At 38.6% G+C, this 12,826-nt stretch overlaps 1 protein-coding gene across 3 annotated transcripts in view; it reads left to right on the forward strand.

Annotated features, from left to right (window-relative positions):
* The first annotated feature begins 306 nt into the window (after positions 1–306).
* Positions 307–12,826, forward strand: part of BRSK2 (BR serine/threonine kinase 2) — a 317,883-nt gene continuing 305,363 nt past the window's right edge. For all 3 annotated transcript variants that reach the window (XM_005149208.4, XM_005149209.3, XM_005149210.3), the window contains exon 1: positions 307–749. In XM_005149208.4, coding sequence (XP_005149265.1) covers positions 656–749 — 94 coding nt within the window. In that variant the 5' untranslated portion in view covers positions 307–655. The remainder of the gene's footprint in view (positions 750–12,826) is intronic.

Below are 12,826 nucleotides of genomic sequence, written 5' to 3' on the forward strand. Positions count from 1 at the left end.
TCTCAGCTTTTCTTTAATACTCTGGAAGTACAGCTGCATAATGGAGTATAGTTCAGAGGAAAAAAGTGTATTTTTTGATCTTAAAATAATATACATATGAAACTATATTTAATTATGCCTTATCAATAAATTGATAAACGTAGGTGTTTGCTATGGCATTGATCATGATGCTCTGTGGCAGGCAGAGGCAGTAATTGCTGCTGATGGAGAAGAAAAGGTAGTGGAAGGAGGCGGGGAGAAGGAGGTGGAAGACGAGGCGATTGGCTGCTTTTAATGTCAATCAAAGCTGCGGGCTCCGGCTCTTCCGCTGCTCTGGCTCTGGCTCTCCCTTGAACAGCTCCTAGAGAGAACAAGGCGTGCGGAGCTCGGATCACCAGCATCATGCTCCTTGGGCTTGGATCGGAGATCCCCCTCTTTGAACATTAAAATAACTCATTCGTCCATCAACGTCCCAGGCAGACCCAGCGAAAAAACACGCACGTGAGAGAGAGAGGAAAGAGGAGGAAGATAAAAACCTGCAACCAAGTGGACTAAAGCAAAGAAAAAAAGAGTGCTTTGCTTGCACAGCTGCAGAGTGGGAATTTAAAGAACTGCAGAGAGAGAAATTCCATCTCATCAGCACATACACATTGCAGAATTACAGATCCAGGTAGAAATGACATCAACAGGAAAAGAAGGAAGCGGAGCTCAACATGCACAATATGTTGGACCCTATCGTTTGGAGAAAACCTTAGGAAAAGGACAGACAGGTTGGTCCTTTTGCAGCAGCACTGGCGCTAGCGGGAAGATGCTGTAGCAGCCAGTGAGGTGTTGGGGATGGGATATACGAGGGTTTAGGTTTTCCCATTTGCTGGTTTAGTGGAGATAATATTCATATGGGATTTTTGTCTTTATTTATTACTTCTTTTCTTCATTTTTCCCTTTTTCTAAAAAGAAAAAAAGAAAAAGAGCAGCCCAGGATGCTTTATATTCATTACTCCTGCTAATGGGTGTTGTTCTGATGACAGCCGGAGTGCATGCAGAGGAAAAAATAGATGAATAGATGATCTGCTGGTGGTGAATTTTCACATCAATTTCTTCACTGCCCTACTTAGGAGCATTTTCTTTTTAATCAAATTATATTGAAATGAAAGGTTCACAGCCTGTAGTACCAAGGAGGTGGTGGTAGTGGGGGAGTCACCAGCAGTATTTCATGACATCATGATTGAAAAGGGTGTAGTCCTTAAGGTGCAGTTGGGGGGGTGGAAATATGTACAGTATGTCTGTGGCACTGACTGCTGTGGGTATTTAGCAAATATGGATGGATGGGCTGGTGGGTTTTGAGGGTAGGTTCTGAAATAAAAGAAAAATAGAGGATTGGTAGCAGAATTCATTTTGGTTATGCTGTGTTTTTGTAGGAGGGATTGGGGGGGAGGGGAGATTATTTAATTATTTTTCTTAAAGCTTGTTTATGAAACTTGCCCCCAGCAGATTTTCCTGAATGGAACAATGGTAAGAAATATTAAAAAGAGGAAACAGAGTGGAGGGTATTAGCAGAGAGCAGGTGCTTCTGCCCTACATGACATAATTAGATCTCTTAAATGCATTCAAGATCTGGACTTACTGTTGCTTGCTTGGATGGCATATTCACTTCAAGGGCAGGGGAGCATTAATTGGAAGAAAAACCCTAAAAATAAGCCCAAATGTCTTCCTTACTTATTTTTTTTTATTATTATTTTCTTTTTTTAGTAACAGGTGCAATAAACAATAGCATCTGGCAAATTCAGTGGGTCAGGAGCCCCCCAAAAGTCGATTAAGATTTGAGATTATAATTTAGGGAAAGGGGAAGATCAGCCATATCAGCTGTAGGGGGGGCTTCTTTGGGCATGTGGGTGTTAAGTGTTGTTCATTATAGGTGGACAATAAAACATGATGCATTGTGGTGTATTTTTTCTTTTCTTTTTTTTTTTTTTTATAACCCAGCCGAGCTTTGCCCATCTGTTGTCTAAAGGATTTAATAGGCGTTTCCATCCCCAGCTGCTGCCTCTCCTCTGCCTGCTTCCTCACTGCCCTGCATGGCAGCAGCTCTGCAGTCCGCAATTTTCTTAGGGACACAGTCAAAATCCAGATCTTTCTCTGAAAGAAGCAATGCTCTTCTGAGATGATTGATTATAAACCCCCCCCCCCCCATCCTTCCCCTCCTCTTCACAACCCCATAGCAACCGTTCAGAGACATGGATGAAGATGACATTGTCTTCTAGTGAAAGTGACTTTTTTTTTTTTTCCCCGAAATCTCTTCAGTGTATCAGCTACTAAAAGGTAGCTCCCTGTCAGTGTTTTGATTACCACCTTTATTCTTTGCATATCTCAATAAGCCCTTACTTCTGCAGCTGTATTCTTACAAAAATCTGGTCTGATAATGAAAATACCAAAAAATAGCAGTGTATTGGTAACAAAACTGCCCTATTTCTCCAGGTAATCCTTTCCTGGATTCTCCAGGTGATCAAAGAGCCAGCTGTACATGACAAATTAATTTTTGTCTTTATCACTAATTCCTATTTTCTCTCTCTCTCACCTTCTTGGCACCCCTCCCTCCCCTTTAAATACAATTGTGTCTGAGATTCCTGAAAATGCAGCAACATTAACCTTTTGCTCCATGTCTCATAGCCTAATGTTGTGGTCCTAAAGGGTTATCTGCAGCTTTGGTTATTTTTTTTCCTCTCTACTAATCTTCCTATCTTCCTCCTAAGTGATTAGAGACGTGGGGGTGGAGGGAGAAGAAACGGATGTATTTAGAGGCTTGCTGCTGTTGGCCTCTGCAGTTATTCAGCCAGCTAGACAAGGATGAAAGTTTCCTTCTACAGTTTTATCATATAACTGATCTTTATAGAGATGTCTCTGCTGTTTGCACACATGAATGCACATAAAATGCACAATGCATGGTGTCATAGAAACCGGGGGGGGGGGGGGGAAGGAGGGAGAAGGAGGAGGAAGAGAAATCTTAAAAGTAGCTGATGTCAGTCTGTCTTCCTTGCTATACCCGCCCTTGACTAACGGAATAATGCACTGAGGTGAAATCTAACTCAGTATTAAACATACATGGCTAAATATGGAAAGATGCATTCTGGTCTTCTCGCGTTTTCTGTGCTAATCACATTTGGGAGCATGCAGAATGGCATGAACAGTGTGTGGTACATATAGCTAGTCCTCATCCTGCTTGTTTTGGATGGTAAGCAGGCAACCTGCAGCATTTTAGGGAGAGGACAAGTGCAGTGTGAAGGCCTGATTAACCACATGTATGTTCCTTGTGTGTAAAAAGTTACAAATACAAAGGTGTTTGGGCTGCAGTGGCATATGGCTGAAGAAAATAGTGGTTGTAATAATTCCTTTAGAGCTTGACTTTAAAGTTTGGAAGATAGGAGGTGATGATTTGGAATACCCGCCTTTTCCCCCATCCCCCGAAGGGAAGAGGAAGAGTGAGAAATGAAATCTGGCAACATGTAATGATTAATGGAAAGAAAGCATTAAATTGTGTTGCAAAGTCCCATCCATTTTCAAGTGATCTTCATATCAGTTTTTATTTTGAGTGAGAAATTCTTGACTCTATAAAGTTTTATCAGGTAGACAGGTCTAGCTTTGCTCACAGGTACATTAGTATCATACAAATGTATTAATCACTCTTTGCTGCTTTTACTGCGATCAAAAGAAGGGAGTTTTGGGCAGGGGTGTGGGTTAATAGTTCAGGGCAGACTTAGAGAGGGTGTCATGGAAGGAGAACTTAATGGTAAGTAGAACTCTCACTGGCTTTCTCTCTGTGAAGTTCTCACTGATTGATAACTTGATAGCTGAAGAAAAGTGTTTATCAATAGCAGCCTACTGGCCCCTGCGAAAAGGTCCAGTTGCCGTATCTGGGACAGTCATGGAACCTGGTGACATCTGGCTGTGGGTGGGCAAAACTGGCTCAGAAGAGCCTTCAGTTCAAATTGGTGGGTAGTGACCATTGTTGAAAGTGTTGATTAGGAAGAAAAAAAAAAAAAAAAGAAAAGGGCTATGGAAAATGTGTCCTGAGTGCACACCTGGGCTGGTGCATCAGTCAAGCTTGCTAAGGGTGACTGGTGCCACAGAGAGGAAGAGGGCTTCTCAGATGGAAAAGGTGGAAAAGGGCTACATGGGGCAGTGCTGAAAAATGTCTGCTTAGGTCTGTGCTGGTAGTGGGAGTGATACAGGAATGAAGGGAAGTTATTTTTAATAACGCGGCCTAGCATATAGTCTGACTACTACAGTAAGATGGTTTGCTTTTGTAATAAGCTGAATTCAGAGCAGCTCTTGTTTATGAGCTGGAGGAATAGCTAATGGAATCTCTATTTGAATGATTTTGCAAGAATACATGAAGCAGCATAATCTTAGTTGTTGTAGTAAAAGAATTATTTTACAGAACTGTCAGTGCAAAAGCTCATTACTATATGTATATATGGGTATGTGTGGAAAGAGGTTTTTTTTATCCAATTATTTTTCTATAATTAATTATAGGAGGTTTTCATTGTAATTAACAGTAATGAGCAAAGGATGTGTGTCATGTTACAATAACACATATGGAAACAGTGCCTTGAGAAACCCCAGTCATACCTGATTATGAAGCGCTGTTTTACTTTTAGATCAGAGGTTTATCTCCATTTGTCACTAATTCTGTGTGAAATCACCTTCTTTGCATATTCCTTCCTTTTTAATTTTTTTTTTAATTTCACAAATATCTTTTTTCATGTGATTCTTTTGGCCTCATTAAATAGTTTCATCCTTAAACCTCTGAAGATTAATTCATATTGTAGTGAATATTTATTAACGAATGCAAAGATGAGGAACTGTAGTTTTTCTTGTGAAGGACTTCAGCATTTTGGAGGGTTTTCTTGTGTTTTCATGTGATAGTCACCATATAGGTTTCAGCACCATTGTTTGCTATGGCATCAGTTCAGTGTCCAGTTGAAATTACCAAAATGCTGCTTTGTCTACAAGCAATAGACATTGGCTCTAAGTGGGAGTTGCCCTGTTCACTTTGAGATAAACTTGATGAAAAATTTCATGTTGCTGATCCATTTGTCTTTTCTTTCATTCTGTTTTAAGCCCAATTCTGCAGACATACAATGCAAAGAGTATTGCTTGAAACTCACAGCACTTTGACCTTCGCAAAAAAGTGTAGGGGGTCCCTTTACTGGATTGTGTAACATACAACTTATAGCTATTTTGATGTACAACATGTTAATTATATATGAGCCATCAGTGAGGTGTTCAGCAGTATCTATTGGGTTATGCAAGGAACCAAAAATTATTAGATTTGTGTCTTAGCGAATTTAATAGCCTTTAATTCAGAGAGAGCTTAAACAGGATGTTTCTTTACAGCCTTAACCACCTGTTTCCATGACACTGGCAGGAAAAAAAATATTAATTTTTTATGTGTCTGTCAATTTTGGTTGAAATTAAAGCTTTAGCTCTATTCTGTGATTCTATTCAAGGGGTGTTTGGTAGACAATGTGATTTCAGAAGCCTGGTTTCCTAGGTAAGTTCGCTACACAAAGTATCTCCTTTTCATTCATACTGCTACAGTTTTTTCAGTGCTGTCCCAGTGTGTTGGATCTAGAGAGAATCTAAGGAGTCCAGCTTTATTCTATTTAGCTGTCTAGATGAATATATCATATTCAGAGGTGTAAATCATTATTGTAGTTCTCCCATGGCCTTTTTAAACAAAAAACAAACCAGTATATATTCTGTTAATGTTTTCTTATATGTCTTTTACTTTCCTTAAAAAATTTCTTTCAACATAGTGAATCCATACCCTTTGTCATTATAGTCTGCGAAGACTTAGATGGTTATTTAGTAATCATAGAAGTAAAGTATTGCGAGCCATACTGTGGAGAGTAGAAGTCTTAAGAATGAAATTTTGCCAAGAAAGGTTATGTCATAGTGACGTAGACTTAATGGATTTTCAAGTAATGATTATGAGTTTTGAGAGATTTGGTCTTTCTCAAGTTTATATACACCTTTGATCTGATTGTTCAAAAGTATTGTTTGCCTTCAAAAGTACTGCATTACTAACTGAAGTGAACTAGGATCACCATGCCACATATCTTAACTGCAGAGTACAGGCATCTCTATATTGCACAGTTCAGATATTCCTTTCAGGACTTTTAACTCTTTGTTTGTTTGTTTTTAAAGCAAATTCCTATTTGCTAACTACAGTGAAAAGGATTTTTAGCTTTGTCCTTCTGGAAACTTTGTAGAATCATACCGTTAGTCTTTTACCCCAATATCATAGCAGGATTATTATGAACATGTTGAAAATTCAACTAGACTCTGAGTGGCTGTTTTCCTTTGTAAAGCACAGTAAGTTTTCTTCCCCAAGAGTTTCTAAAATTCAGATACCTTCAAATGAGCACTACTATATGACTGTTTATATATCTGTGTTTCAGGTGTAAGTGGTAACTATGGGAGCAGTGATTTCACATATAGAGTTCTTGCACTGCTCCAGCACTCTTCTAGTTTTTATCATCATTCTGATGTCATTTTGTGCTGCTGCAGTAAGAAGGACTGTGTTAGTATGAGAGAGGTTGCAGAAATCAAAAAAGCTTCTCAGTAGAATTTACCTCTTGACAGGAATTCTTTCTGGTCTCTGGAAAACCTATGAATCCATGAGAAGAGCAATTGTCAGAATTGAGTGGGTCCGCCAGTGTATGTTTTGGATTTTCCAACATTGCAATATTTTTCAGTATACCATAAATTTACTCTAAACATTACATTTTGGAAAGTCTTCAATATTGTATGCTTTAGAGAGTGAAACAGTAATTGCAATTGTGATAATAAATGTTGATATCCACTTCAAAATTGGTAGGTAAATAATATATAGCAAATGTAGGTGGTGAAAGAATTCCAGCTTGCAGAAGAAATTTGAAAGGAAATGAGGAATTTGGAAGTAATTGCTTGCAGTTTGGAGATATTGCATGAGGAATGTATTATGCATATAGGAAAACAGTCAAAATAACAAGAGGTGGAAGCCTGAGTATAGATTTCTGTGAAGGCAAAGGCAGAGACATAAATGAATGCTCAAGGAATGCTCCTTTTCAAATGTGAGATACTGTAAATTGCCTTTGTGAAGTTGGTCTGGGTTTGAAGTTGAGCTGACTTAAGCAGAAAGATCAACAAGCTTGTGATAACTAGGTAAGGGTGACATGTTTCGTATATTGTGGGTTGTTTTATTAAGAAATATCTTAAAGAAATTTTCTGATTTTATTTTAAACCTAAGATGTTTACCAATCCTACTCATTAATGCTGTTTTTTTCTACTAATGGAATATGAGATGATTGTTCCATTTTCATTTCATTCATACACAGTACTGTCTTTCTAGAAAACATTCACAATGATCTGTAGAGTAACATGAAATTGTAAATAGTGTTCTTAATGAACAGTTTTCATCTGCAGCGTCTGTAAGTACAGAGAAATTTCCCTTAAGTTCTTTTTTTTTTAAAAAAAAAAAATTTTCTGGCCAACAGCTATTTTTTTGTTACCTTTCAACAGCTGCCTTTACCTCACTTAGCAATTAGGTGCACTTAAACAATATTTAAAGATTTAAACTGTACTCTTGAATGTTGTCTGTTGGGTATGTTGCATAAGAGCGCTATGTTCTACTTGGACAGCTGTGTGAACACTTCCAACATAAATGTTTACAAGTGCAAACTGAAAATAACGTTTTCCTGGATAGTTTGCACATGTTTTCCATGAGCAGCCTTTCCTGGAAGATGTGAAACTTTCCAGAAAGGTTTTTCTAAAAGGTGCACAGATATGACCAAATCAGACTTACTTAATTTCAAATGCATGTGTTTAGAGCATATTAATAGTGCTTATCCAGTTCTGTTTGACTTGTTCTGCATTTAATTTTGGGTAGGAATATAATGTTTTTACTAATTCCTGTAAGTCTGTTTACAGAATAGAAAGATTCCTGATAAAATTCTGGTAAAAGCTACGTAAAAAAAATCACCCAAAAATATATTTTTCATTGCTTCACAGGTTTTGAAAAGTGGGTTCAAATGGAATTTAGGTGGAACAGCAGAAATTGTATTGGTTCCTTTCATACAAGTGTATAACTCGCTATTGATGTAGCTGCAAACATTTTTTTCTAGAATGTGTCATTTGTGGCAGAGATGCCTGTGAGATTGCCATGGTCCTGTGGACTGTATAAAAAAGTAATATACTGTTTCTTTTGCAATGACCTTGGGATACAGGTTTTAAAGGCTAATAAATGAAAGTCTAGCATGAGACTGACGATAAAGAACAATATTGACAAAGAAGGTAAAATTACAGTGTTTAAACAAATCCAGGTGCAGTCTCTTGCAAATGATACTGCTGCCTTCATAGTAGTGCAGGATAACCCTCAGGATGGTGCAGGTAGCTGATGGATGGTTATTCAGTGCTGGAGTGGGTGGAACAGAACAGCTACCTGGAATTGGAAGCTTGCTCAGTTTTTAGTTTGTGAGAATTATATCCTGAAGGCCACAAAGATCATTGTCAAGTGACATAGATTGAAGTAGTCCTAAAGCTGCCCTAAATAGCTCTTTCATAAAGTTCTAATGGCTGACCTTACTGTTTTGCACTCCGTGGCTGTGCCAGGCAGTTTCTGCCTTTCAGACTTCTGCTGTTCCTGCTCTGGCTTCCTTGCATAAAGATTGGTGTATACTTAACAAGAAAAAAAATTACTTTTCCTCTTCAAACAAACTTTTAAAATCTGAGATAGTGGAGGGTATGAGGTTGGACTGGAAGGGACTGTTCCTTGTGTAGCTTACCACTGATAGATGCCTTCTGTGGAGGTTCTTATCTAACAATAATCAGCGATTTTATAATTAAGGAGTTTGAAAAAAAAAAAAGAGATAACTTGCCAATTGCTGACAAAAGGAGATTATTGCTGGCAAAAGCTTTGTTCCAAGATTTGCACCATCAACTGACAGTAAATGGGTTAATGCAGGGTGCAAGGAGGGGATTCAGGAAAGAAGCCAGCATTAAGTGGCTTAGAGTATACAAGTACTATATTTTTTTTCCTTTTTTGTTTTAGTGTTCCAACACTATGTGAGAATTATAGGCATGGTATTTCCAGTGAAGTGCTTAACTTAAAAGGAAAAGGAAAAAAAAATACAGAGAGGAAAAAAAAACCCTGTTTTCAGGCATCCATTTAGTAAGTGCTCTTCTGGATGCCTGCTTTTTTCAAAACAATATACTCTCTTTATATCCTGAGGCTTTTGCAATTTTGATTTACTATCTTTTTCAGTATATGTTTAATATGTGAGAAAAAGCCCCAGTGTGATAATGTTTATATTTGTTAATAATTTCTACAATATGTATGTATTAACAAGCTCTGCTTTTGCAGTGTCATCCCTTTTTGTGTTCAGCTTTATGTGCCATAAGCTGACTGACCTTGTCATTTAGCTATTAAAGGCACTATTGACTAGAACAAGAATAATTGAGGAGCTGGTTTCTGGGAGAAGCAAGCTTGGTCTGGACCAAAAATATGTTAATTTTCTACTGTCTTGTCTCAAGCCTGCTGTTAGAGTAGGCTTTCTGAAGAGTCCACTAGAGGGAAGAAACTTGTTTGCTGTAGGCCTTTTTTGCCTCATTGAAATGCTGGGAGTTGACAACAGGGCAAGGCAAAGGATCTTGATTAAAGCTATGTCTACCTTGTAATCAGAGGTGAAACTCTTAGCGCTGGTGGGTAACAGTTACTCCTGGCACATGCAACAGTGAAAATAGGGCAGTGCAGGCTGTGTGAGGGTTGGCGAACTGTTTCCTTTTCAGTCTGCCAAAGGGTGAACAGCAGTCCTTCAGCTGCAGATGAGGATGTACCAGATCTTCATATTCACCCATAAGGGAATGTTGATGGAATTGCTTGGCTATTTATCTTCGTTCACTCTTTCCTAATTATTCTATGTGTGGCTAGCGATGTAGACACTAGATTTCTACACAAATACTCTTGGAAATGTGATTGTTTTGTTTCTTTGGTCCAGGATGAAATGCACTGTAGATCAGGCTTGTAATGCTGGCTCACCTACCCTGTGAGGAAGAGGGACCAGCAATAAGATGAGCTGGTGGGGTATTATTTGCTTTTTCTCTTATGTATGTTTTGTCTTTCAAATTTCATGTGTCTTGCCTAGGTTGTGAACTGAGAAGAAAGATAATTCATGTTACATTATCTGCATATAATCCTTTTTATGCTAAGATACTAAACTTACTTGGTCTTTTGCATGTGTGCATATGGGAGATTAGGATTGCTGGGATCCTGCTACTCTTCAGGTATTGCCCTCACCTTAAAACTCTCATACCAAAGTTAGGAGGAAAAAGTGGTGCTAAACCACACTGTGATTCCCTAGTGCTGAGGGAATCCCCAGCTAGCTTGATAGTCTGTATTCCTGCCTACTTCCTGCTGCTGATGGGAGGATGGGGACTGGAACTTGGTCCTTTCTATTTGAAAGCTGAGCTCAGTGATTAGGGAGTGTGGGACGAAGGGAGCCCTCTCTGCATTTCCTCACTGTATCCATTTTGGTACAGTGGCAGCATTTGAAGTAGTCCTTTCATGCAGAAAGCTGAGAGGAAGGCTGAGAGCTGCTTGTGTGGTTGCAATGCCTGTCTCTACAAAAATCGTCACCAAAGACAAAGCCATGTATTATATTACAACTTGGCAATGACACAAGTGCTATAGCCCTATTAAATGTGGGCTTTTTGTGTGTGTGTGTGTGTTGAGAAGACATGGCTGTGAGTTGTACAGCTTTTAAGGTTTCTTATACTTTGTGAGCACCAGCCTTAAAACAGTTTTTTTCCATTTGCTTTTGAAAGTAGTTAAATATACAATTCCTTCCCCCCCAACTTCTCACTCTTTTGGATTAGTAAAGCTTGATGAAAATCGCTAATTATCACCAACAAAGAGAGATTTGTCCTGGTGTTTCTGAGGTTTGTCCTATGCTCCTTTTCTTTGGGGTGTGTGGTTTATTTCATTGCTCATATTTGTGAAATCACATCTCTTGCTTCTGGTTGTTTCCTGATTGTGCTGAAAGCATTGCTTAATTAAATTCCCCACTCAGTTATGTATGTGCAATACCAGTGATTTTTGAGGCCTTGAACAAGTTTATATGAGAGGGGAGTTCGACCCATGAGCAAGCTTCTCAATTATGGTAGCAGAGGAAGACCTCTGGCAGTGTTCTAGTTAAGAGCTGCCTAGGAATACATCTCCTCTGCAGTGGATATTTAAGCAAATTAGAGCACAGAGTGGAATGATGCTGTAAATGAATTAAATTCAAATTGAAAATACAGGTCCAGCATTTTACAAATTACTATCTTTCATCCTTAAAGCAGAAGGCTGTCTGCTCAGCTAACAGACATGTTAAGGCATGCAAGTGTTTTAATATTTTTAGCAGCAATTCCTCTCTAGTATTCCAGATATACGTATATTGAAACCACCTGACCAGTTTGCATTAAGCTTCAGGATATAGAATATGTCCTTAACTTTATCATAGCTGCAGCCTTGCTAGGGAAAGTAACTGCCAGACTACTACCATGATTGGGACAGTTGCCATATTGTTACCAGGTGGCTCTTCCTGCTTGGAGGAAATGCTGCAAAAATAGGCATGGTTTCTGGGTCTGTGTTGTAATGCTGTCATCAGTTACTCTTATTGTCATTGAATCAGGTGGACTGCTTCTAAAGAATTCCTAAAAAATGTGGTTAGAAGAGCAAACTTAACCTCATGTTTAATGTTCGTCTACACTACTGTAAATTTCTGAAGAGTCCAGTAGAGGGGGGAAACTTGTTTGCTGTAAGCCTTTTTTGCCTCATTGAAATGGTGGGAGTTGAAAACAGGGCAAGGCAAAGGATCTTGATTAAAGCTATGTCTACCTTGTAATCAGAGGTGAAACTCTAGCACTGGTGAGTAACAGTTACTCCTGGCACATGCAACAGTGAAAATAGGGCAGTGCAGGCTATGGGAAGATTGGAGAAGTGTACCAGAGCAGTTAATCTGTGTTAAAATCCGGGTTTGCCCATCTTTACCTTGATTATTTACTTGTACCAGTTGTGCTGTTTTTCTGCTCTCTTGGTAAACTTTGCATCTGCTACAAATCAATATAGTATGTCAGATGTGGATGAGCATTAGTGCACTGTACACTGTGTGTAGCTATGACTTCATGTCAAAATTTTTTTTTATTGTGGATGCAGAATAACAATCTTGCGATTGATGCTGTAGAGTTCTAATTCAGGTGTGACAGATTATTCTGTACTCTCAAGGCTTGTTGGATTAAAGGTACTCAAGTCCTCAAAGGATTGGGTCCCTGTTTGTACTCTGATGGTCTCTAAAATGCTACAGAGTCGTAGCCAGGCCCTTTCTTGGGGGAAGAGTAGTAGAGATATATACAATACAGGCTCTGTTCATCCAATTGTGCAGTTGTAAGGCAGATTATTCAGAAACAATAACTATGTAGTCTTCGCTGGCCCTAACAGGCTCACCATTGACTTGGGGTGGAGCCTTTGGCAAGTTAATTTATCTTTTTTTCTCTATTTTTTTTTTCTTTCCCATGATGCTCTGCTGTAAAATTATGGTAAATCTCAACTTGCTTTTTGTGACTGACATGATTAACCAGTAAGTACTGATAGCTTTTTAAGAAATAAAAAGCAACATGGAAAGGCCTGGGATAACCCTACTGTTTAGCCCTAGTGATTTTCTTTTTTTTTTTTTGTTTGTTTGTCTTTTTTGCTAGTGTCCATTTTTGATAGCTTAACTTTATTTAATGTACCTCTGTGGATTTTCATCTCTTGAGGAGACTGGACCAT

This window comes from Melopsittacus undulatus, chromosome 4, assembly GCF_012275295.1.
Source record: "Melopsittacus undulatus isolate bMelUnd1 chromosome 4, bMelUnd1.mat.Z, whole genome shotgun sequence".
Lineage (NCBI taxonomy): Eukaryota > Metazoa > Chordata > Aves > Psittaciformes > Psittaculidae > Melopsittacus > Melopsittacus undulatus.